The sequence below is a fragment of the Tachysurus vachellii genome, chromosome 15 (genome assembly GCF_030014155.1).
Source record: "Tachysurus vachellii isolate PV-2020 chromosome 15, HZAU_Pvac_v1, whole genome shotgun sequence".
Lineage (NCBI taxonomy): Eukaryota > Metazoa > Chordata > Actinopteri > Siluriformes > Bagridae > Tachysurus > Tachysurus vachellii.
This window is the reverse complement of record NC_083474.1, coordinates 18,795,609-18,819,694: the sequence shown is the minus strand read 5'-3', so window position 1 is coordinate 18,819,694 and position 24,086 is coordinate 18,795,609. Positions and strand designations below refer to the sequence as shown.

Below are 24,086 nucleotides of genomic sequence, written 5' to 3'. Positions count from 1 at the left end.
CTTGCTTTGTCTTAGATTTTATGGCTGATGGACTGGAATGCAGCACTTATCCCGTGTTATAGGCCATTGTAGGGAGAGTCCGTGAAAGCCCTGGTAGTAAATATCTACTAGGCCAGATGCTAAATAAACTTATGCTCTTACATGGGTCTGCTGCTTGACATGGATGAAAAACACTCAATGAATGGAGGTATAAATCATATAGTGTGTGAAGAATGAAAGCTCATACACTACAGTATGTCCTACTGCATAATGTTCTCAATCATACTGTACTTTTCCTGGCTGAACTGCACATAAATCCCAGACTGTGGATTGTACAAACACTGCAAACGGGTGAGATGAACAAAAAACAGTCTTGTATGAGATTTTCATGAAGTTCCTCCATAATTCTTCGAAAGGTTTTGACGTCGATCTCGTCACAAATGAATGTCAAAAAGCGCAAACGCTTCTTATAAATTTTAAAGCTTTATATCATCAACATGCGTTTTTTTATTGCAGCACTATTCAACAGAGCTTGTCTAGAATATAACAGGACAGGAGGGGAAGTCATGGCATAATGGTTAGAGAGTCTGAATTCTAAAACTAAGGTTGTGGGTTCGAGTCTCGGGCCGACCGCATCTAAGGTGCTTTTGAGCAAGGCACCGAACCCCCCCCCAACTGCTCCCCGGGCACCACAGTATAAACGGCTGCCCACTGCTCCGGGTGTGTGTTCACGGTGTGTGTGTGTGTGTTCACTGCTGTGTGTGTGCACTTTGGATGGGTTAAACGCATAGAACGAATTCTGAGTACGGTTCACCGTTCTTAGCCCTATGTCACGTCATGTCACTTTTACTTTCACGACAGTTATAATACGCCCATGAAAGCTAAAATGGACACTGAAGATCAAACACACACATACTGTATCTATAGATATGTACATATTTGATTATATTTGATCTTTTGAGGACATTTTTCTGGTAAACTTTCCAAAAGTAAAGCAGGATTGGCCAAAGTTTCTAAAGATATGAGATTGGTCAAAACTTCTAAAAAAAAAGTGGCAGGACTGATAAAATTTCTGAAAGAGAGGACGGGATTGGTCGGTCTTTCTGGAGGGAGGTGGGATTAGTCAAACTTTCTGTAGGAGAGGTGGGATTGGTCGGATTTTCTGAAGGAGAGCATGGGACTGGTCAAAATCTCTGAAGGATAGGTGGGATTAGTGAAACTTTCTGAAGGAGGAGTGGATTTGGCCAAACTTTCTGGTTATGTGGGATTAGTCAAATATTCTTTAGGTGAGGTGGAACTGGTCAAAAGCTCTGAAGATGTGAGGTTGGTCAAACTTTCAAACATGAGGTGGGATTGGTCATGCTTTCTTCAGGGTGAGTTGGGATTAGTCAAACTTTCCGAAGACGTGGGATTAGTCAAACATTCTTTACGGTGAGGTGGGACTGGTCAAAATCTCTGAAGATGTGGGATTGGTCAAACTGTCTGAAAGAAAGGGTAGGATTGGTCAGAAATTCCTTTTGAGTGGATTGGATTGTGCAACCTTCTGAGGGAATGGCAAGATTCCTGTTCCTAATTTGTTTTGGGAGCAGGCAGCAGTGGTGGCCTACACTTTTACTGTACATTCATTCACAGTCTGTATTACAGACCTCTATTAATGAAAAGCCCCATTTTTTGATCAGCTTCCACCAGGTGGTAGTAAATCTGTAGAATTAGAGCATGCTGAACCACAAAGTAAACAGGCTGCATTGTTTTGTTTGGGTTGTTTTTTCTTTCCAACACTCATTCATCTTCTACCTCAGGTCACGGGGAGCCTGTGCCTATCTCAGGCATCATGGGGCATCAAGGCAGGATACACCCTGGACGGAGTGCCAACCCATCGCAGGGCACACACACACACTCTCATTTACTCACGCACTCACACACTACATACAATTTACCAGAGATGCCTACCATGCATGTCTTTGGACCGGGTGTCAGGCCCCCGGATCCGGTGGAAAGGAGACAGACCCGTCGGCGGGATAGCTTCAAATGATTGGGGTTTAATACACAAGGGAAACAAACAGACATCCACACGACAATAATAAAAACATTCGCACGTGTCCAAAGGTCCGAGCTGATCCCTGACACCGGGGGAGGAAACCGGAGTACCCGGAGGAAACCCCCGAGGCATGGGGAGAACATGCAAACTCCACACACACAAGGCGGAGGCGGGAATCGAACCCCGACCCTGGCGAGGTGAGGCGAACGTGCTAACCACTAAGCCACTGTGCCCCCTTCTTTCCAACACGTTTTTCCCAAAAATCAGCCTAATGCCTTAAAATCCTTTTTTAGTCTTAGGTATTAAGTGTAAGTGTGTAGTACAAACTCTGGGATTAGTTTATTATTTTTGGAAAGTACCAAAAGGTTAGTAATAATAGTATACTGAAATGTCCTACAGGGTGTCGAAATGAACATAAAACACCTCAAGTGGATAATTATTTAGAGTTATAAAGTAGTTTGAAGAAACAACCTCACCAAAAACGTCACTGTAATACCACATGTTTAAGCAGGAAGATAAACTGTAGAACATCTGGAGTACCTGCAACCTAAAAAGGCAACGAGAACAAAACTAACCCTGTTAAAACCTAGATCTCAGGGGCTATAAAACAAATCAAACCATATACAGATCTTTTGAATGACTAGAGGCTTAAAGTAGGACAAAATCTCTCAATGTAACGTAAACAGATTCAAATCTATACAACTTTATTTGTAGTATAATATTATGTGATGTTTATTAGTTTCCGTTGAGTATAATATGTAATGCATAACATACTAAACCCAGGTATAATTCATAATGCTAAATGGTACTGTGTAGACTAACGTCCAGGTTTTATACACTGCTACAGTTGCTTAGAGAACACGAGCATACTTATTTAAGGGCACAGCATGAACGAATAAGCTTGATATAATCAGTGTAGAGAAAATGCATCATTTAACACTGAAGCCTGTATTCAGAGTTAAGCACATGTAACTGTAATGAGGATTTCATACTAAGATAGTGCACATCTGTATTCAAACCTCTGTATTATTCATACTCTTAAGCACTGCTCTGAAAGTTTATTCTACCCAAAATGGAGACATCTCAGGTGTCCAGGTGTTTCAGACTGGTGCTTGTCTTCTTATCTATTTGATTCTATTGTCACTGTTTGTACAGAAAAGCTGTGTTTGGAATGGGAATGGGGGCATAGAAGCCTTTATTATCGCCACATATACATTACAGCACAGTGGAATTCTTTTCTTCACATACCCCAACTGAGGAGGTTGGGGTCAGAGTGCAGGGGCAGCTATGATACAGTGCCCCTGGAGCAGGGAGGGTTGAGGGCCTTGCTCAAGGGCCCAGCAGTGGCAGCTTGGCTGTGCTGGGCCTTGAACCCCGATCCTCCGATCAACAACCCAGAGCCTTAACCAATTGCCCCACCACTGCCCCAGTTTTGACTGTATTTTAACCCTTAAATGTCCCACTTTCTGGTACTGTAAGCTTAACTGGACACCTTAGTGATAAGAACATCTAGTTCTCTATTTTTACTTATTATTATTATTATTATTATTATTATTATTATTATTATTATTATTATTATTATTATTATTCATTCATTCATTCACTCATTTTCTACCGCTTATCCGAACTACCTCGGGTAATGGGGAGCCTGTGCCTATCTCAGGCGTCATCGGGCATCAAGGCAGGATACACCCTGGACGGAGTGCCAACCCATCACAGGGCTTATTATTATTATTATTATTATTATTATTATTATTATTATTATTATTATTATTATTATTACAGCAATTACAATGGATAAGACAAACTTGCAAACATGGCAGATAAACATGATTATCATGAATAGGACAACATCATGACATACACCACTTAACGACAGTCTGAATGTGATCACAGTTTTCTTGGTGCTCTGGGAAAATTCATAAGACGTCGTCGTAGCTAAATTCTCAAAAATCGTCTACTTTAAGAAACCATAAAGTTATAATACAAAAATGAATAGGATTTTTTTTCAGGGTACTTTCTACCATTGCCTTGGAAGACACCATATTTCAAACCCTATGAAATAATCTGCTTTATCACTTTTAAAGGTGAGTGTTTTGGTTTTAAACAAGTGGACTAAAGCAACATAAGGAAAAATCTACCTGTTTTGGCAGGGGAAAAAACCTGGCAACCCTCTAGGCATGAATTTTTGAGCCAGCTTTGAATGCAGTGCTAAATGTGCGTTGAGTCTGTTTAGTTTAAATGGTGTGTGTGTATATATATATATATATATATATATATATATATATATATATATATATATATATATATATAGGTTATAGGTTATATTGAAAAATGTTAAGCTGTTGCTAGGCAATGTTAAACTGCATAACATTACATGAGAAATCTTTAAAAAGAAATAAATGTTATTGCAAAACGTCTGCATCTGTATTTGGTTCCCCATGAGCTCAGAAGATGAAAAGCGGTTGATGGCTAGGGGAAATGTTTTCTTTTTTTGCACACACTAAAAGGACAAACAATAAAGCTTAATGAAAAGTACATTGTGTATTGTTCCTGGATTAGGCTGCCTCCTTTTGTTGCACTTGAGTACGCATTTTCTGCCGCTGTGTTAGCCCTGAATTTGACCGTGCTGGATATTCACTTTTCATTCATGTAGGACGGCTGAAGAAATGCCACAAGCTTTGGCCTTTTCCCTGAGACTTTAGATTAGAAGGACGTCTATTCTCGGACGTGTGCCAGTTCCAACTGTACCTCGGCTTGGCACACTAGCACAAGACGCGACCCGATTCTGACCTTAAAAGGTAATCTCGCTCATCCAGCCACTAGTTTCCATGTGTTGTTATGTGTCTGTTGGTGAAAGAGAGCAGATCTGATCTGCGGCCTCGGATGAAGCTGGCTTTCTTTCCTGTCCTTCCTCAGACTCATTTCCATCGTCTATATGTCTCTGAGCTGGTAAACACTCACGCTCGTCCTTCTTCGCACGATCGGATCGCTCGAGCTCTAATTCCTCTTCGAAAACCGCATAGATGTTTGTGTTGGAACAGTGATTTGTCTTTTTCTTAGTACTTTGGAACAGACCAAAGTCATTGGAAATGTCATTTCTGTGTGTCTCTTTGGCAAAGAATTCAGGCAAGGACATGATGGAGCCGTTGCTCCGAGGCTCCAGCGCACGTTCTGAGCTCCCCTCGCATGTACTTGACTTGATCTTGAACTGGTGCACACAGCCTGGATGTGAAGAGGCTGACGTTCCTGAAACCATTTTGGTGCCAAGCAGAGATGTCCGTGTGCCCTTCAGCATTCCTAGCACCTCGTAACGGAAACTGGAGATGTCCTGCTTCAGCTCCTGCAGGGAGATGTTTTTAGTATTTATCTGTATCTGCTCACAATTTGTTTGTGGCATTAAGGATGGAAATTTTGATAATATAATTGTGAAAATTGCATCACAGTACACAATTCTGGAATGTTACAAAAATCAAAATAAATAAATAAAAAAGAATTAATTAATAAAAAATAAGTTAAATAAATAAATAAATAAATAAATAAACAACAACAACAACAACAATAATAATAATAATAATAATGGTAATAATAATAATAATAATTATTATTATTACCATTATTATTATTATTATTATTATTATTATTATTATTATTATTATCTGACTAGAAGCCTCAGTGCTTCAGGTTTGAATTATTTGCCACTGAGATACACCAAAGTATTCTTTTTTTTTTTTTTTTTTACAAATCACAAACAATTTAGGAAAGTTTACAGATCAATATAAAGATCAAATACATAAATTCAACAAATACATAAATTCGACCTTCTACTGTTTCTACTTCTAATGTTTTCCCAGGTTGCCAAACTTGTATTTTTCCCTCAGGATAAATTTCTGAATAGAAGTACATTTATTACCTTGAAGTTTTCTTCTGTAATTCCTTCCTCTTTCTTGGCGTCTCTGATCATAGCTGCGACGTATCTTTTGACCAGGTTTTTCAGGACGTCCTGCAGAAATAATGTCACAAAATGAAATATATACTGTACAGTATATGTAAATTAGTATAGCCAAATCAATCTGAGTATTTTTAGTTTAGTAGTAGTGGCTATTTTTTTAACAAACCTGATATTGGTGACTGAGTCTCACTTTTTCAGCAGCTCTTCTCTAAAAACAAACAAAAACGTTCTATTTATTAGGTGCATGTGCTTTCCATTTGGATGGTGTAGTCTTTAATAGAAATATTTCATCACTGCTGACAAACACTTATAACTGCTTATTTACGATCAGCTCGCACTCGCATTTTCCTTCCTAGGAAGCCAGCTGTCGAAACATCTGTATGAAGAATCATTTGTTTGGTGCTTGTTTGTCATTTTGGGGGAAAAAATGTAGACGTAAATAAAAGAACTCATGATAGCTTAACTCTTTTTTACCATGTATATGAAGCAATGAATTTCCTCCTGTTTTAGCGGGCTCTGTCATTGGATGTGGGGATGTGGTAGCGTATTAGACTACTGATTGAAAGGTTGTGAGTTCAAAGCCCAGGTCCACCAAGCTGCCACTGCTGCGTCTCCGAGCAAGGCCCTTAACCCTCAATTACTCAGTTGTATAAAAAAAGAGATAAAAATATAAGTCGCTCTGGATAAATCTACCAAAAGGCATAAATGTAAATGGAGTGGAGCTGGAGACACTGACTAAGGTGTCTGAGAGGAGAATGCTTCGGAACTTGTCAGTATCCTTGACAACACGTCACACACCATGCATGCAACAGAGGAGTCTTACCAGAACACGTTCAGCCGTAGACTGAGACCAACCAGTGGCCATCAAACCCTATAACTCCTCCCCCTTCAGTAGGGAACAGAGCTGACACAATGAACACTGACTGTATCACTGTACCTTTATATGCACTATACAAATTTCACAATAAGTACAATATATATGTCAATATCATACCATGTGCAATATCATACCATTTTGTAAATTTTGTATATATCGAATATTTCATTTATATTTCAATTCTATTCAATTATAAGTTTCTTTTTTGTAATCTGAAGCAGTCTCTGGCAAAAGAATTTCCTTCAGGAAGTTTTATCTTATCTCATCTTATCTTATCTCATCTTATCTCATCTTATCTTACCTAATCTTATCTTGTCTTATCTCATCTTATCTTGTCTTATCTTACCTAATCCTATCTTATCTTACCTAATCTTATCTTATCTTGCCTAATCTTATCGTATCTTATCTAATCTTATCTTGTCTTATCTCATCTTATCTTGTCTTATCTTACCTAATCTTATCTTATCTTACCTAATCTTATCTTATCTTATCTTATCTTATCTTATCCTATCCTATCTCATCCTGCCTAATCTTATCTTACCTAATCTTATTTTATCTTATCTTATCTTATCTTGTCTTATCTTGCCTAATCTTATCTTATCTTATCTTATCTTAAAAATAAATGATGTTATCAAAGTTTATCCATCGGAAGGAAAAAAAACACTGGTCTCACACTGAAAGCCAACGGATTCTTGACTCATTTTCTATCAGACTTGCAGCAATGTTTGTTTACAGTGATCGAAAATGTCCCATACAGTAACTCGATTTCCATTCCACCGGCATAATGAAGCACCAGTGTACTAGTATACAAGTCCCCACTGTATACAAGTCCCCTGTATTCGGAGCTAACATGAACATAGAACCTCAAATGAGTAAATTATGTAAGATTATTTATATATGCAAAAGTTGATTTATTACTAACACTCATCTTCATTAAATAATGATGGCAGCTTTATGAAACTTCACGATATGACCGATTAATATTGATGAATACAACACGGGTGATTTACAATTCGGCCTATAAAACCTTCTCTAGTGTATTGCAGATTCAAGTATTTTATTATTAAAATATATATATATATATATATTCAGCTTACCCCTAACATTCCAAATGTTTCTGTATTCCTCGACCTTCTTCTGAAAATGTGAATCTTAATCCAGTTAATGAGGTACCACATAGACTTAGGGCTGGGGATAATGTTGAACGGTGGTGGAAGTGTCCCTCCTTCTTCAAAATAGCTCATCCACAACTTAGTCCTGGCAAATTTCCACTCAATGTCAGCATGATCCTATAGTAAATAAAGACTGTAGTAAATCATGCTGGAGAATGTTCCTCCAATACGTTCAGCTCATTCAATAGAAGTAGGTAATAAGTCAAGGCAATAAAGTCAGTTTTTTGAGATAGGGCTGGCTGGAGCACTTACTGCAATGTGCTGATACGAGTTGTTCATCATAGCGATGAGCATATTCAGGAGCACCACAAGGGAGATGATGTTATACGTGCCGAACATCGTGGCGCCTACAAACTCTGTGAACTTGTGGTCAGCTTGCACGTTGGTCACGTACAAACTGATCAGGCCGAATATGGACCAGAACAAAGACTGCAACGTTTCGAACAACCTGTAAGCAGAAAAATCAGTTAGGATCAAACAAACTCTGTGGCACTTTACAGGATAAATAATACAGGAACTTGTTATTTTTTAACTCCACACTGACTATACACGAGGTTTTATGCATTATGACATTATGAAGCTTGATATCCGAAAATGACTAACAATTTAGTCGGTACTAAAACATACTAAAAAGTAATGAAACGTATTGAAAAATGATTTAACCTATTTAAGTGCAAAAGAGAAATAAAATAGGAGGTATTAAAAAGTTTATATCGTTATTGTTATAATTTAGTTAGTTAGAGAAAAAATGATTCGTGATGATTTGTAATGAATATAAAGTCGTATTTTTTCCTGGAAATGTAAGTAAGTTATTATTTACATTCAATAATCCTCAGGTAAAAAATACTCGAGGATTTTCAACCTCTGGTGTTAATGCACAATAAACACTATGCTATGCAAATTCACGATTTACATTCACATCGTATTAACGGTAATATACAGTGCTAACAAGCTATATCCTAGATATTGTTAAATAACTTGAATAAATCGAATAAAACTAGAAGATATTAGTTCGTTAAGCAACTTTGCCTTTTCGACTGAACATATCATGTCATTTTTTTGCTGATCTCATGCATGACTAATGTTACATAATTTGCTAATAATTTAGTCAGAAGCAGTGAAATATCACGTAATAAATAAGCTGTAATGTACCATTAGCTAAAATTCAACTTGCAGCTATCCAATTATGTTACAGGATGTTATACTAGTCTAACCTGGCATTAGCAAAGAAAAGTAGCCAATAAAGCTTGGATAAATGTAGCTAATTAAAGTTAAAAAATTTGTGAAATTTTCTTCAACATGATGTTTTCTTAATTAGATGAAGTTTATGCGCTCAAGGGAGGCAAAGGAGACGCCTTGTTTTATCTGAATATTTGCAAGTCCGCAAAACCTGATGCTAAATCGTAATAATTAGATGGTAATATAGCATACAGTCACAACAAACAGACTTTCGTGATTTGTAACAAGTACTCGGACATTCAGTACTTCAAGAGCTTTGATTTTCCTGGAAGTGTGTTTAAGTAAAAGTCCAAGTATTGATTTTCAATAATTCTCAGTTAAGTATAGATAAGTGTTAAATGCTTAAATATTTTCATCCTCTAGTATTAATGCACAATAAACACTTTGTTAAAACTCTGTTATGCAAATTCATAATTTACTTTCACATCTTTATAACATATAAATTGTACCCAGTTGGCCTTAAATAGTGTTGTTACTTCCAAGTATTTTATTATTTTACAGCTTAATAGGTCACTGCTACTTTAAGATGTGGTTCATATTCTATAGTTAACCCCGACTTTACAGTATGTTCCTAAAAATAATTTATGCACACTTTATGCATTTTATGTTATTCTTGAGATAATAAATAATAAATAAACCAACGTTGAGAAAGCGTTGTTCTGCTTTTCACAGCGGATCCCTTTGCAGTTATCGATGCCTTTAGTCTCGTAGTAGAAGTAGAGCTGGTTGAGGCCGTTGGCGAAGGCCACCAGTACCAGGCAATAGATGAAAAGGAACTTGAGGATGTCTAACAGCATCCGTCCCAGTGAGATCTGCAGAGGTCCGAGGTGAGAATTGGCTGTGAAGAGCGAGATGAGGCGCAGAGAGCTGAAGATGTTAGCGATGGCGAACACAGCCTCGGCCACCAGCGTGGGGTGCCACATTTCCCAGCTTTCCCTGGATTTACATTCACTGTACTGTCATGGGACAGAAAAAGCTTGTGAATGGTATCATCAGTGCCATGATTAGTCTTTTAAAGATCTTTTTAGATTGTCATATTACTCTCAGTCTTAAGTTTTCTGTATTCTACACACTCAGGGAAAAAAGACACTAAACTGAGTCTTTCCTTGGTTGTTTGTTTGGATCAAACTCTAATACGGTAAAGGAAGATGTGCATCAAGAAAATATTGTTTATTTATTCATTCATTCATTCATTCATTCATCTTCTGCCGCTTATCCGAACTACCTCGGGTCACGGGGAGCCTGTGCCTATCTCAGGCGTCATCGGGCATCAAGGCAGGATACACCCTGGACGGAGTGCCAACCCATCGCAGGGCACACACACACACTCTCATTCACTCTTGCAATCAAACACTACGGACAATTTTCCAGAGATGCCAATCAACCTACCATGCATGTCTTTGGACCGAGGGAGGAAACCGGAGTACCCGGAGGAAACCCCCGAGGCACGGGGAGAACATGCAAACTCCACACACACAAGGTGGACGCGGGAATCGAACCCCGATCCTGGAGGTGTGAGGCGAATGTGCTAACCACGAAGCCACCGTGCCCCCCTGTTTATTTATTTATGGTTATAATTATAGTCATATTTATATTATATGTCATTGTATGTAAAATACCCTATAATATATTATTCAATGTATAGACAGTTCATGGATTAGCACAGCATAGATTTAATTATTATGGGGGCATTAATTACTGCCACACTTTTTCATATTTTTGTTCCTGTTAAAAGAATAAATCAGCAGACCTGGAACCAGCGTCCATTTAATTGATAGAACCCTGAGTAGAAACTGAGTAACGTCTTTAGATATAGATATAGATAAATAAATACATACTCCAGATCCAAAAAGGTGTATCATAGATGTTACCACCCTAGGAACAGTTAAGGACCCTGTGAGAGTGCAAGTTCTCACTATACACCACGTTTAGAGGACATACTGTATATGGATGAAATCAGGAAGATAAGGGCCATAAGTGTTTAAAGAAATGGGTTTAAGCTTCTAGGCTCATTCTTTATATCATTAGCAAGGTGATATAAACCAGAGGATGTTAGCTAGCATCCTCGGATCCTGTAGGTTTGCAATAGAGATGAGATTATAACAATTAAAAGGATGTTGTTTTCTTTTTGTGTAAGAATCCATCATTGTCTTGGAACCATAGTAGCTGATCATCAGGATTTACTGTGTATGAGCTGTATAATTTACTGTGTATGAGCTGTTATTTACAAAAAAAAAACTAGCCTTTTCTCTCTACGCTATAACAATACTTGTATTATAGGAAGGTGCTCTAGGTCCTCCTCTTGATATTTTCACAAAGAAGTTTGAAGACAGATATGATTACATGTTAAATATGTCTAGATTGCTGTCGTTTTGTGCTGTCTATTCATTTTCATGTCTAAGGAACGCTTTTCTTGTAACAAATAGTATCACATGGTATTGGATGTTGGTGCTGGAGAAAGCCTTACGAGTTCGAGAACATGAGAAAGATATCAGACCAATACTCAATATCACTACTGATGCGTCCCTAATATGATTCTTTGGCTTATTTGTTATAATATGCAATGTTGTTACTTGTTATTGTTAGTTATAGTGTATTAATGCTGAGGTTTAGGGTTTGTTCACATGAACAATGTGTATGTTTATTAAATGATGTCATTTTAAGAGAACCTGAAACTACAACCTATAAATGTTACCCATTTCAAATCTTTGTTCCATTCAAACGAGGCCCAACGCAGTCCAGTTGTACGTTCTGGTCTATTTCATTCAGGCTAAGTTGTGGTTGTGTCTTGGCATGACAACTCCGATGAGCTCATGGCAGTATGTAGGCCAGATGATTGTGGTAAGTCTGGGCTGCCGCTGGGTCATCGCTCATCTGCTATATAGGTCACTAGTCTCCCCAGTATTGGCTCTGATTTTTGTAACAAAACATACCTTGATGTATGCAACGATCTTCAGGGAAATGGTTGCCAAGTAGAGAGAGTTCATGACAAAATCCATAAGGTTCCACCAGTCATGGATGTAATCCTGTAATCCACCATCCCACATCTGCTTGATCTCGGTCCATATGAAACCTAACGGTGAAGCCGAGCAATTTAATGCATGAGGTCATTGTATATGTGAGAAAGAGAGTTTGAAGGTCTAAATATATACCTACTATACCTCAATTCTCTGTATGTACTGTACATGTGGAAGATCGATAACAAAGCAAACTTGAACTTGAACTAAAAATATACAACCTACACTATCTAGAATTTCAACCATAAGCCTTTATTAAAATTCTGTACATATATGTATTTGATCTCGTCTATCCAAACATTTGATTGGCCGTGTAAATAAATCAGGACGTGACTTGGAACTGTAATGTGGTGTGTTTCTATTAAAACACAGCTATTATTACCGGCAATTCATTTAGCTGATAATTCATTTATTTTTGTATGACACTGTGCTTTTATTTGTTTATAGTAACAGATTTGAAACTTCAGCAAAAAAATGATAGCAGTTATAAATAAATAAATTTTCATGTTGCCTAGAAACCAGAAAACTATCCATGCTGAGTCAGGTTTCTGAGTGATAGCTTCACCACTGACTGTTAGCTTTGACAGTGAGACTCCATCCAAAAAAAAAAAAATAAATAAAAATAATGCTAAATAAACATCTACTCACAGAACACGTTTTAATCCATGGCATTTCTGCAAATAAACCTGATTTGGATTTCACCTAAATAAGGTTACACCTGTTAAAACTGTTATCAAGGATTAAGCCTTACCGAGAACCCACGGCAGGATCATCCACTCCACGGTGGTGGGCTTGGGGCCCTGGCGGTTGGGGTCCGTGGGAACGATGCGCTGTGAAGCCAGCAGAAGGAGGAAGAGGAATGTCAGGTAGGAAGCCGTGTGGCAGATGAACTTGATAAAGGGTTTGCGGATGAAGAGGCCGATGCGGCTTTTGGGGGCCACCAGGTAGCAGATAGAGAAGAGCGGGAAGAGGAGGCCGATGAAAATGCATGTGATGAACTTGCCGGCCCAGTGGCGTCTCCTCCAGCCTGGGAACTCATCGTACCATCGTGAAGCCAGGAGCTGCTGACAGTTCGGCTGGGCCACAAACTGACAACACAAAAGGAGAGGAGAAGCATAGCACAGTGATCTACTGGTATACTTCTTGAATTTACTGCTTTGATGACAATCTATTATTGTACTGATATTAAGTGTAACTGCATGATTGAGATATAGATTTTTTTTTTTTTGGAGCTACTGAAAAACTGATGCTGCAGCTGCATCAGGACAGAGATCCACTAGTTGATCACTGATCTAGTCAAATTTACCATCCATAGTCAACAGGAGCCAGGACTTTGGTTTATTTGGTCAGTGGAAAATGGTGAATGTGCTTATTATTAGTGTTTTTTTTGTTCTTACTGCTGTTTGGCTCACATCGAGAGGAAAGAAACGGCCATCTTGTCCACTGACACATGGGATTTTGTGGTGAAATTGTTTTCTCTCTTAATCGTGAGTGCTCAGGAACATCATGGCCTGTGCATAATAATGTTAGATAAGACTAGTGATGAAGTGGTAATGCACGGCTAGGCAGGAGGTCTGTATGTCTGCTTCAATTCTGCTTTGATTCATTTTGCCCTTCAACCCTGCTGAGCCTCAGCGATTACGGCTGACATTCTGCTGAAGTCGCTCGCCTGCTCGCTTCCACCGTCAAATGACATTTTGAAGGAGCGAGCACTTCGCATTCGCTGCTAAGACTGAAATAAAGTGGTGTTTTTTTAATCACTGAAAAAGGAAATGTAAAAAAAAAATCCCTTCCATTTGTTCCTCATGTCTTTTCATCACTTCTTCCTTGAGATCTGTTTCTAGTCATTAACTGAGCTGCTGCTTGGCCCTGGAGAAGTGAATTGGAGCCTAAGTAAATTATATCGAATGATTCCTCGTTAGACCCGAGCCAGTTGTTCTCTGGGTAATGGGGTCAAAGCTAACACGCTTTTAAGTGTTCTCCATCAGCTCTGATTACTGCTGGATGACATGGGCCTGGACTCATGTGTCTGATTCAGTAATAAACACTCCCTGACGTCATCGCCGTTACCTCGCAAAAAGGATAAGGGTGTATTTTTTTACATTTAAAATACCACAAATATCATTTTATATGGTGCAGATTCTTAACCGTCACTTAAAAACTCCATTGTTGTTTACAGATCAATAAAATAAATGATCGGACAACAACAAATGTGAGACTAATGAGCATCAAATACTAAATAATGGATGTTTATTACTTCCTAATAGACTTGCAGTGTGAAAGTGTGATAAGGGATCAGAAAGTAATTATAATTACAATCATAATCTCCTTCTTAGCCAAGAGCTCTCTGAAAGCATTAGACAAATCTTTTAAAAACACTGTGCCTCATTTATCAAGTTGGATAAGAACTGATTCGTGAGTCAATTGCTAGAGAATTTACAAAATAACTGTGGCATTCATGGAAATCTGGTTAATTTTGGGGAAAAAAACATTCCTTTCCTATGAGAGTTTCTGTTTGTCTAAATCCACATGCACTCCCTCATTTGAACCTCAACTGATCCGCTTGGAATGAGTGTCGTGGCTGAGTGGCATTTTAAGTGCTGACAGGTTTAAATCACTTATTTTTTATGATATTTCTAAGGAATGATGCAAGGAAAAAAGATTCATTCATTCATTCATCTTCTACCGCTTATCCGAACTACGGAGCCCGTGCCTATCTCAGGCGTCATTGGGCATCCCATCGCAGGGCACACACACACTCTCATTCACTCACTACGGACAATTTTCCAGAGATGCCAATCAACCTACCATGCATGTCTTTGGACCGGGGGAGGAAACCGGAGTACCCGGAGGAAACCCCCGAGGCACGGGGAGAACATGCAAACTCCACACACACAAGGTGGAGGCGGGAATCGAACCCCGACCCTGGAGGTGTGAGGCGAACGTGCTAACCACTAAGTCACCGTGCCCCCTGCTGACAGGTTTAAATCACTTCTTTTTTATGATATTTCTAAGGAATAATGCAAGGAAAAAAAGATATTGAGAACTGATAAATTTCAGATAAATAAGACTAGTTATTCACGTCAAACAAAAGTAATGGCGCCGTATACCCAGAGAAAGAGTCAGTGTGTGTCTATGGTAGCCAAAGCACTACAATGGCTGAGCTGAATTAGTGGAAGATTCACCAATTAGTAGTCATTTTTGTTTCCGTGAACTTTTCCTTTTATGGAGCTTTGTGTACACCACTAAATGTACAGTAAATCAGCTGCTCTGTGGATGTGCTTGGTCCTTTACAGCTGCCTAGCACTTTATCAACATATACTCATATGTGAGTACCAAGAAAATCAGAAATTTCAAAACCTCTGTTAATTCTGCAGGGATTTTTTTTTCCTACAAATATATCTTAATAAAATATAAATGAAATTAAATAAATGGAAAAAATATATATATAATAGTAGCATATCTAAGAGACATAGCTTTCGATTATATAGTTAATAAATAAAAGCCTCACATTACAACAATTGCTCTCTACTTCTAAAACTGCTGATTCAGTGATCGAGGTGAAAAAAAATCCCTAATACACAGAAATGAAAAAGACCAAAGCTTTGCACAAGGAGAGCCAAGTACTGGATAGATTGGTATAATTATAATGAAATCGCCTGTTAAAGCAATAGATCAGTGGTGTATTAACTAAAGCCACAGTCCACATGTCTATGGATATTTGTGTTTAGGGATGAGATCTAAGTCAAAGTTTTGGACGCTTGCTGGCAGAAAGAATTTCATTAATTTTCCAACAGTAAGTAATTAATTGCCGTTATTAAATAATGTGTTAAGTGTGTATTATCTCAAATCCACACATTACACTGGAGTAACATGGAGGTGTGTTGTTAAGTGTGTTAAGGTCACAAATTGGCTGTGTGTGTGTTTGTGTGTATGTGTGTGAATGTGTGTGTGTGTGAGAGAAAGAAAGATTTAAAGGTGAGATACGTGTGAAGGTTTGATGCAAATTCAACACACACTGAAAAACATTCTGTTCTGGCCTGCACAATCTTATGGGCCTAGATTCAATACTTACACAAACACACACACACACACACACACACACACACACACACACACACACACACACACACACACACACACTAGAACCCTGGAACACTTTAAATTAAAGATCAGTGTTTATTAGATACTGCTGAATTATAGGGACCAGAAAAAGTAAAGGTTGAAGAGAAAAATCTAGAAACATGAGAACTGTGTGTGTGTGTGTGTGTGTGTGTGTGTTTGCTTGTGTGTGTGTCAGTGCTTTGTGTGTGTGTTTGTGTGTGTTTGTGATTGTGCCCAGTGATAGTCTGGTGTTCTGTCCTGGTTAAAGTCCTGGTTAAAGTCCTGGTTAAAGTCCTGGTTAAAGTCCTGGTTAAACTAAACAGTCACTTTTAATGTGTTGACAAATCTAAAACTAATGCTACTACTTTACTTTTCTCATTTCTGTGTATATCAATCGCATCAATCCCATTTCCCAGAATCCGCAAATACAAGGTTTATCACATGACCCATTACCTCACTGTAATTACCAGTCATCTCTGATCACACCTGTTTCATATCACTAGCTTTATATCACTAGTGACGTCCCTAAGTGTACTCCTGAGTGCTTCCAGTTCTGGTTTTGGCATTAAAAGGCATTTGAATTCTCTATGATATAATGATGTTTAATCTCTGGAAAATTGTCCGTAGTGTGTGAGTGTGTGAGTGAATGAGAGTGTGTGTGTGTGCCCTGCGATGGGTTGGCACTCCGTCCAGGGTGTATCCTGCCTTGATGCCCGATGACACCTGAGATAGGCACAGGCTCCCCGTGACCCGAGGTAGTTCGGATAAGCGGTAGAAGATGAATAATGATGCTTAAAAAAGGTTCAAGTGCTCACTAGTGGACATAAAATACCTTTGTATCATGTTGCATGCAAATGGAAAACAAATAAAGTGCTGCTGTAAGTCATCTTAATCAAATAAATCCTAAAAGTGTTGTGCATTTTTACATCACAGCTTAGACATGAACTTCTGCCACCATCGCATGTATGTCTTCTATACCTTGGTATCCAATTTGATCCCCAATGTGCAGGTTTTCATTCCAATCAAATAAGTGAGCGTTTTGTGGATAAGATTAAACATGTTGGGTTTGCTTTGTCTAGACAGGATCTGTATGGATTTGACTTTTACTATCTGTGTCAAGAGCTTGGACGGTTCCTGGCCAGACCACTAGGGGGTGTTACGGTTTCTATGTGGGTGGTGCTACGCTCTTACCTGGCTAATGTTTCTGCCATTTCACCCGTTCCTTATTCACCTTGATTAGTCTGGCTATATATGCTTGTCTTGTTCTCTGTGTGTTTTTGGAGTCATTGTCTTTGTCACAGCGATGAGATTGTGCGATTCAGATCATCTAGTGCTTGCTAATATTACGAACCGTTACCATGTTTAGATTATGTTTTGTCTGTTTGTCAAGTGTACTTTGTTCATGTCTTTATTAATAAAGCGGAATACACTGGAAACCTGCATTTGGATCTGATTCTCATCACTGCTGGCGGAAAACCCGAAAATGGAGATCTGGGTTTGCGGCGAACGTCTGCGATCGTTACAATCTGACTTTTGGATTTTATTATTTGATTTATTTAATCAATAAACCTGCTCTCGGGGGGCATGGTGGCTTAGTGGTTAGCACGTTTCGCCTCACACCTCCAGGGTTGGGGGTTCGATTCGATTGGGGGTTCGTGGAGTTTGCATGTTCTCCCCATGCCTCGGGGGTTTCCTCCGGGTACTCCGGTTTCCTCCCCCGGTACAAAGACATGCATGGTAGGTTGATTGCCATCTCTGGAAAATTGTCCGTAGTGTGTGATTGCGTGAGTGAATGAGAGTGTGTGTGTGCCCTGTGATGGGTTGGCACACCGTCCAGGGTGTATCCTGCCTTGATGCCCGATGACGCCTGAGATAGGCACAGGCGCCCCGTGACCCGAGGTAGTTTGGATAAGCGGTAGAAAATGAATGAATGAACCTGCACTCTATCTAAAACCCTCTGTACAGTACAGTATAACATTTACAAATCTAGAGTCATGACGCCTTTATTGTCATTTTGACCATGTACAGCTAAAGCAGTGCACAGTGAAATGACACAACGTTCCTTCAGGACCCTGGTGCTACATAACTGAATGAAAAAAATTTACCTATTGACATTGCAAACAGACAATACAGAAACGGTTATAAAGTCTAATTCCAACTAGGTTTTACTCACACAAATTATAGTACTGTACAGTCTTGCTATTAATAAAACATTTACATTTTACATTTACGCCATTTGGCAAATGTCCTTCTCCAGACCGATGTACAAAAGTCCTTTGAAGTCATTAAATATATATACATAATACAAGCAGTGAAAAGAAACACAAATTTAGGTGTTTCAGGAAGAGTTGGGTCTTCACCCATCGTTTAAAGATAGCTAGTGACGTAGTTGTTCGGACATCTAGGGGAAGTTCATTCAACCACTTCGGTGCCAGAACAGAAAAGAGTCTTGCTCTTACTCTGAAAGGATAATGATCTCCTTTACACACATGCACATACTTTATGTAGTACTATGTAGTGTATTTATTTCTGTGTTTATTGTAGACCCCTGGTCCTGGAGGAGCGTTGTTCCATTTCACTGTATACTTTACCACTTCTATATGGATGTACTGGATTAAAAAGCTTCTTGACTTGACCTAATTCGGTCATTCTGAACGAATCACTATGGTGAATGAATCAGTATCGATCACAAAGATCTGAAAAACTGCAAGACTGGAAAGTGCAAATACGTATATGTCGAGCATGGCTGTACAATTGTAAATCTGTCTGATTATTGCATCTCACATTGTAGAATTCTGTCATTGGACAGGAATATAACCTCCTGTGCTGATGCAATTTTACAAAATCCTGACTTAATGCAACATTCATAAGGCTCCTACAAACTAGGACAATTTTGTTTGGATTTCATAAATGTGTTAAATACGTTCATGTAAAAAAAAAAAAACATTCACTGCAAGCATTTTGTGCAAAAAAACAAAAAAAAAACAAAAGAAAAACATTTATTTATTTAGAAAAAATAGAGAAAATTAATGAGTCAGTTACAATCAAGAGAATTAACAGGCATGGTACAAAATCAACAGCTTTCACACCAGGTTGTGTGAAACACGCATAGACGTATTATATGTGTCAATAGTGTCATGATACTGATTGAATCCCAAAGAATTATCTCTTTTTAATTTAATATGAGTCACACAATCTCATTCAGGCCAATGTCATTAGAGCTGCTGCTAATCTCTGGATCTAATTAACACATGGAGGGGAGATGGGTTCTAACAAGCCCAGTGACACAGGGCTACATGTCCGAGACCATTTTTCAAGTGAATACCAATTACAATAACAAGATCAGTGCTAATGTAGAGGTTTTGTGTCATTTTCAAGAAGGCTTTATCATTATTATCTTCTTATGTCTTGCTGCAGTATTTAAGTCAGTTAAATATCGCTTGATATAAATCATCATACAAATGATTATAAATCATCGCTAAGTCTCACTACAGATAATATCAGCATTCGTGAAGTAACTTATTATTATCTACAAAATTATTATCATCACGACCATAATTACTAATTACTAACCTCACAATTAATTTAACAGGATCCTGGACCACTTGTCCATTTCATACTCTATGATAGTCTTCTGTTAGCACACATGTGGACTATTCTTTCTTTTCCATTTACATTGTTTGGCCTCAAATCCAAAATGAAAACGTCAATTTTGTCTCCCCACAACTATTTCAGTCTTCATCCATCAAGCTGTAACCTCCTCGCAGAGGCGTCCATGTATATTAATATATATTAATACTGGTAAAATTTATGTTGCTGTTTATTTTTACAAGGCAACCAGATACAAAGCCAATGCATCATAAATCTAATTCTTTTGTATAGCTTTACTCTTTGTTTTGTTATCATCATGATTGCAACACAAAATTGTGAACAAACTGTGGACTTTATAGGTCATTCCAAGAAAAACTAGTATTACACAAATTATTCCAAACTACTTGTTGCAATGGAGGCGACATTTAACAAATCAATAAAACCCTTGAACTCAAGTGTTCTTAGGTATAACACAAAATTTAAGACCAAAAATGTCAAAAAAGTTCACAGAAGCTAGAGTTCCATAATCCTGTCTAATGCCAAAGCAGGACAACCACAAGCTTTTATTTCTATTAGACTCCTCTATGAACAACAACTAAGGCCCTGTTCTGTTCACACCTGGTGGTAGTGTGAATCCTGGGTGATCTGATCCTACTGTACAGTAACTGGATAGCGATATACATGCAGGTGTGAACAGACCTCAGTGTGTCTCAAGAGAGGTTCTTTGGGATGCATAAGAGCACATAATGTTTCTAGGGTGAAAGCACAAACGTTTCGATGCACCCCAGATAGCAATAAAGGACCACCTACACTATATGCACTAGACAGAAAATACCAGGCTATTGATAGACTGTTTGGAAATGGTGCTGATCTGTAAAATTACAGCACCAGGCTAATGGATTACTCGTTCACGATAAAAAGGAACCTGCCAAATATAGGAACCTGCTTTTATAGCTATCCCCCCCCCAAAAAAAAAGAAATAAAAAAATAAAAATAAATAAATAAATAAATAAATAAATAAATAAATAAATAAACAAACAAATGTAACCATGCAAATCAGTGCTTTCGAATTGCTAAAAGTTCCCAAACAATATGCTAACTGCTTTAAAAGTTGGGGAATATTAAAACAAACAAATCCCTGATTCGATGCAGGATGCCACAATATGATAAAATAATAATTACATTTATTATTACCAAGTGTTATGTTTTTTTTTTTTAGGTCCTATTTTACAATGGAAAGTTATAGCGTAATAGTTTTATTGGCCTAAAACCTAACATATTAATACAGTATTCAAGTGTAGTGCAGTCATAAGTCAAGTCCCACATAAACAGACAGAAGTGCAGTTTCATATCCAAAGCTGTAGCTGCCTTCATCACTCCCTAGTAATTCCCCCATCATTTACAGCTGTTATGGATTAAGGACCACTTTACACTAAGCTCACTCTTTGCTGCTGTATGCACACTTTGTATAATACACTACAGTTCATTTTGTCACGTACAACCTGCAATATTTCTCTAATGGTTTTATACTAAGTGCAATATAAACATCTCAGTATACAGTACATTACAGTAATCAAGGCATTCCACTTATGGGCAGTGCTGGATATATTTTACAACGTACCCTGTTTTATTTATTCTTAATTCGTCTTTTGTAAGTTCTTAATTTAAAATCCTTTCATACTGTTTTGTTGTAGGCTATTTCAGAACTACCGCTAAACATTTTACTGTATTGTATGCAATGATGATCAAGTCCCTAATCCTTATTTTACAATGGTTTAGAACTTAGAACTTAGCCGATTTTATATTAGTTCGTTTTGAAACTTGATCAAGTAATTTGCATAATAACAGGAATGATGGTATTCAAATAACTGATCAGCTTTTCCTCAGAAAGCGTCTCGCATATACATACTGTATATTAGCAAGGCTAGGCTAGCAAGGAAACTATGAGATCATTAAAATATTTATTTCAGCGATAGTGAGAATTTTTTTTCAAGCACACACTATCATTATGTGCTCAAATGTATGAGTCATATAAATATATATATCTATCTCTCTCTCTCTCTCTCGCTCTCTCTCTCTCTCTCTCTCCCTATATATATATATATATATATATATATATATATATATATATATATATATATATATATATATAAATTTAATGGCTTTTTGCTTTTGTAATGTTCCAAATAATGACTTTAAGTGTAATTGAATTGGACAATGGCCAGAAACTAAAGATTTGCTTTACAATACAGAATGTTCATTATATGGCGATAGCACACATCAACAACACTACAGCAAACAGCCCAACTACTGCCTGTGTGTCCATCCTTAAAAAAAGCTCTATTCATTCTGTTACTATGGACATACAATCTGAGCTGTTTCTGTTTTTAGCTCACTTTAACTCCTCAGTGCACCAGAATACATGAGATCCGTTTATGTTTGTTGGCATTTTAAAGTGGCCGTTTTACAGCTATGCGGTGGTGAATATTCAAGCAAAGGTATCAGAAGCTATACAGTTTTTTTCCAGTCTCTGTAAATGATCTGGACTGACTCTGTGCCAGATTTGGAGCTCATGAGAGTTTAGACTTGGTGTTCTGGGATAGCGGATGTTCTTTTCACAACAAAGACAAGTAAAAAAAAATTATTTAGTTAAAGTTATTAAAGTTATTAATCATCATTCAAAATCAATTTCTGTTGTGGGGGCACGGTGGCTTAGTGGTTAGTACGTTCGCCTCACACCTCCAGGGTCGGGGTTCGATTCCCGCCTCCGCCTTGCGTGTGTGGAGTTTGCATGTTCTCCCCGTGCCTCGGGGGTTTCCTCCGGGTACTCTGGTTTCCTCCCCCGGTCCAAAGACATGCATGGTAGGTTGATTGGCATCTCTGGAAAATTGTCCGTAATGTGTGATTGTGTGAGTGAATGAGTGTGTGTGTGTGTGTGCCCTGTGATGGGTTGGCACTCCGTCCAGGGTGTATCCTGCCTTGATGCCCGATGACGCCTGAGATAGGCACAGGCTCCCCGTGACCCGAGGTAGTTCGGATAAGCGGTATAAAATGAATGAATTAATGAATTTCTGTTGTAAAAAAAAAAGATTAAGTAAGTAAACCCAACTAATCTTGCATTTTAAAAATGGCATGGAGTGAATTTTGGTATGGAGTTTAATGCAGGAAAAAATGGGTTTCATCATTTTCTATGGTGGGAAGTAGCACAGCTTGTGGCCATTTCTTTGCTGATTCCTTATGTGATAATGTGAGAGGGTGTGTCCTCATGCGGAAATGAGCAGAAATTACTATCCTGGCTTCAGGGTTTTATCTGCACTGCATCACAGCTACATTTATGGATTGTTAGTCTTTGGCATTTGGATTTAAAGGGCTTATGTCTATACGTCCTATTTTCTGCTTTATGTAGAAGAATAGAAGCTTTTATTTCTGCCACATACATTTAAGCACAGTGAAATTCTTTCTTCACATATCCCAACTTTAAATGTTGGGGTCAGAGCACAGGGTCAGCCATGATACAGCACCACTGGAGCAGAGACGGTTAAGGGCCTCGCTCAAGAGCCCTACAGCGGCAGCTTGGCAGTGCTATGCATTGAACACTGATCAATAAAACAGAAGCTTAACCACTTGAGCCACCACATACATTGATATTCATTGATGTATATTGATTGTTATATATGTTATATATCATTTCAAGCCGCACTGCCATTGCATATTGTCTTGCAGTAATCTAATGGAACTGATGAATTTCCCATTCAATACTATTTATTTACCAAGAAGACCTGTAGGAGTTTCATACTCTCTCCCTGAGTCTCTCAGGACTAGGACACACTGTTCTAGTCTAGGGCAAAGCTCTCACTGTTGCCAAAGTTAGTCCAGAACATCTCTCGAATGAATTTACGAGTCATTTCGTTTGAGACTAAACAAACCAGGGGTCTTCTAGGTGGTGTAAAATCCAAGAATTAACCTTTGTTTTCTACTTCCTGTTTGAAAGCATTAAAAACATTTTCTTGGATTGTCCTTATGTGCATGTTCTGAAGGTTTTTTTGTTGATTAAAAATCACACAAGGCTGCTATTTTCCATCATTACAAGCTGGCTATTATGATTTGACACAAAGTA

General features: G+C 38.2%; 1 protein-coding gene across 1 annotated transcript in view; it reads right to left on the bottom strand.

Annotated features, from left to right (window-relative positions):
- Positions 1-2,704: 2,704 nt before the first annotated feature.
- trpc4b (transient receptor potential cation channel, subfamily C, member 4b) overlaps positions 2,705-24,086 on the bottom strand; it is a 35,121-nt gene continuing 13,739 nt past the window's right edge. Inside the window, exons 3-10 of the mRNA XM_060888315.1 lie at positions 13,026-13,362; positions 12,191-12,330; positions 9,900-10,213; positions 8,271-8,466; positions 7,944-8,135; positions 6,136-6,177; positions 5,931-6,020; positions 2,705-5,360 (exon numbers count right to left, since the gene is read on the bottom strand). Coding sequence (XP_060744298.1) covers positions 4,857-5,360; positions 5,931-6,020; positions 6,136-6,177; positions 7,944-8,135; positions 8,271-8,466; positions 9,900-10,213; positions 12,191-12,330; positions 13,026-13,362 — 1,815 coding nt within the window. The 3' untranslated portion in view covers positions 2,705-4,856. The remainder of the gene's footprint in view (positions 5,361-5,930; positions 6,021-6,135; positions 6,178-7,943; positions 8,136-8,270; positions 8,467-9,899; positions 10,214-12,190; positions 12,331-13,025; positions 13,363-24,086) is intronic.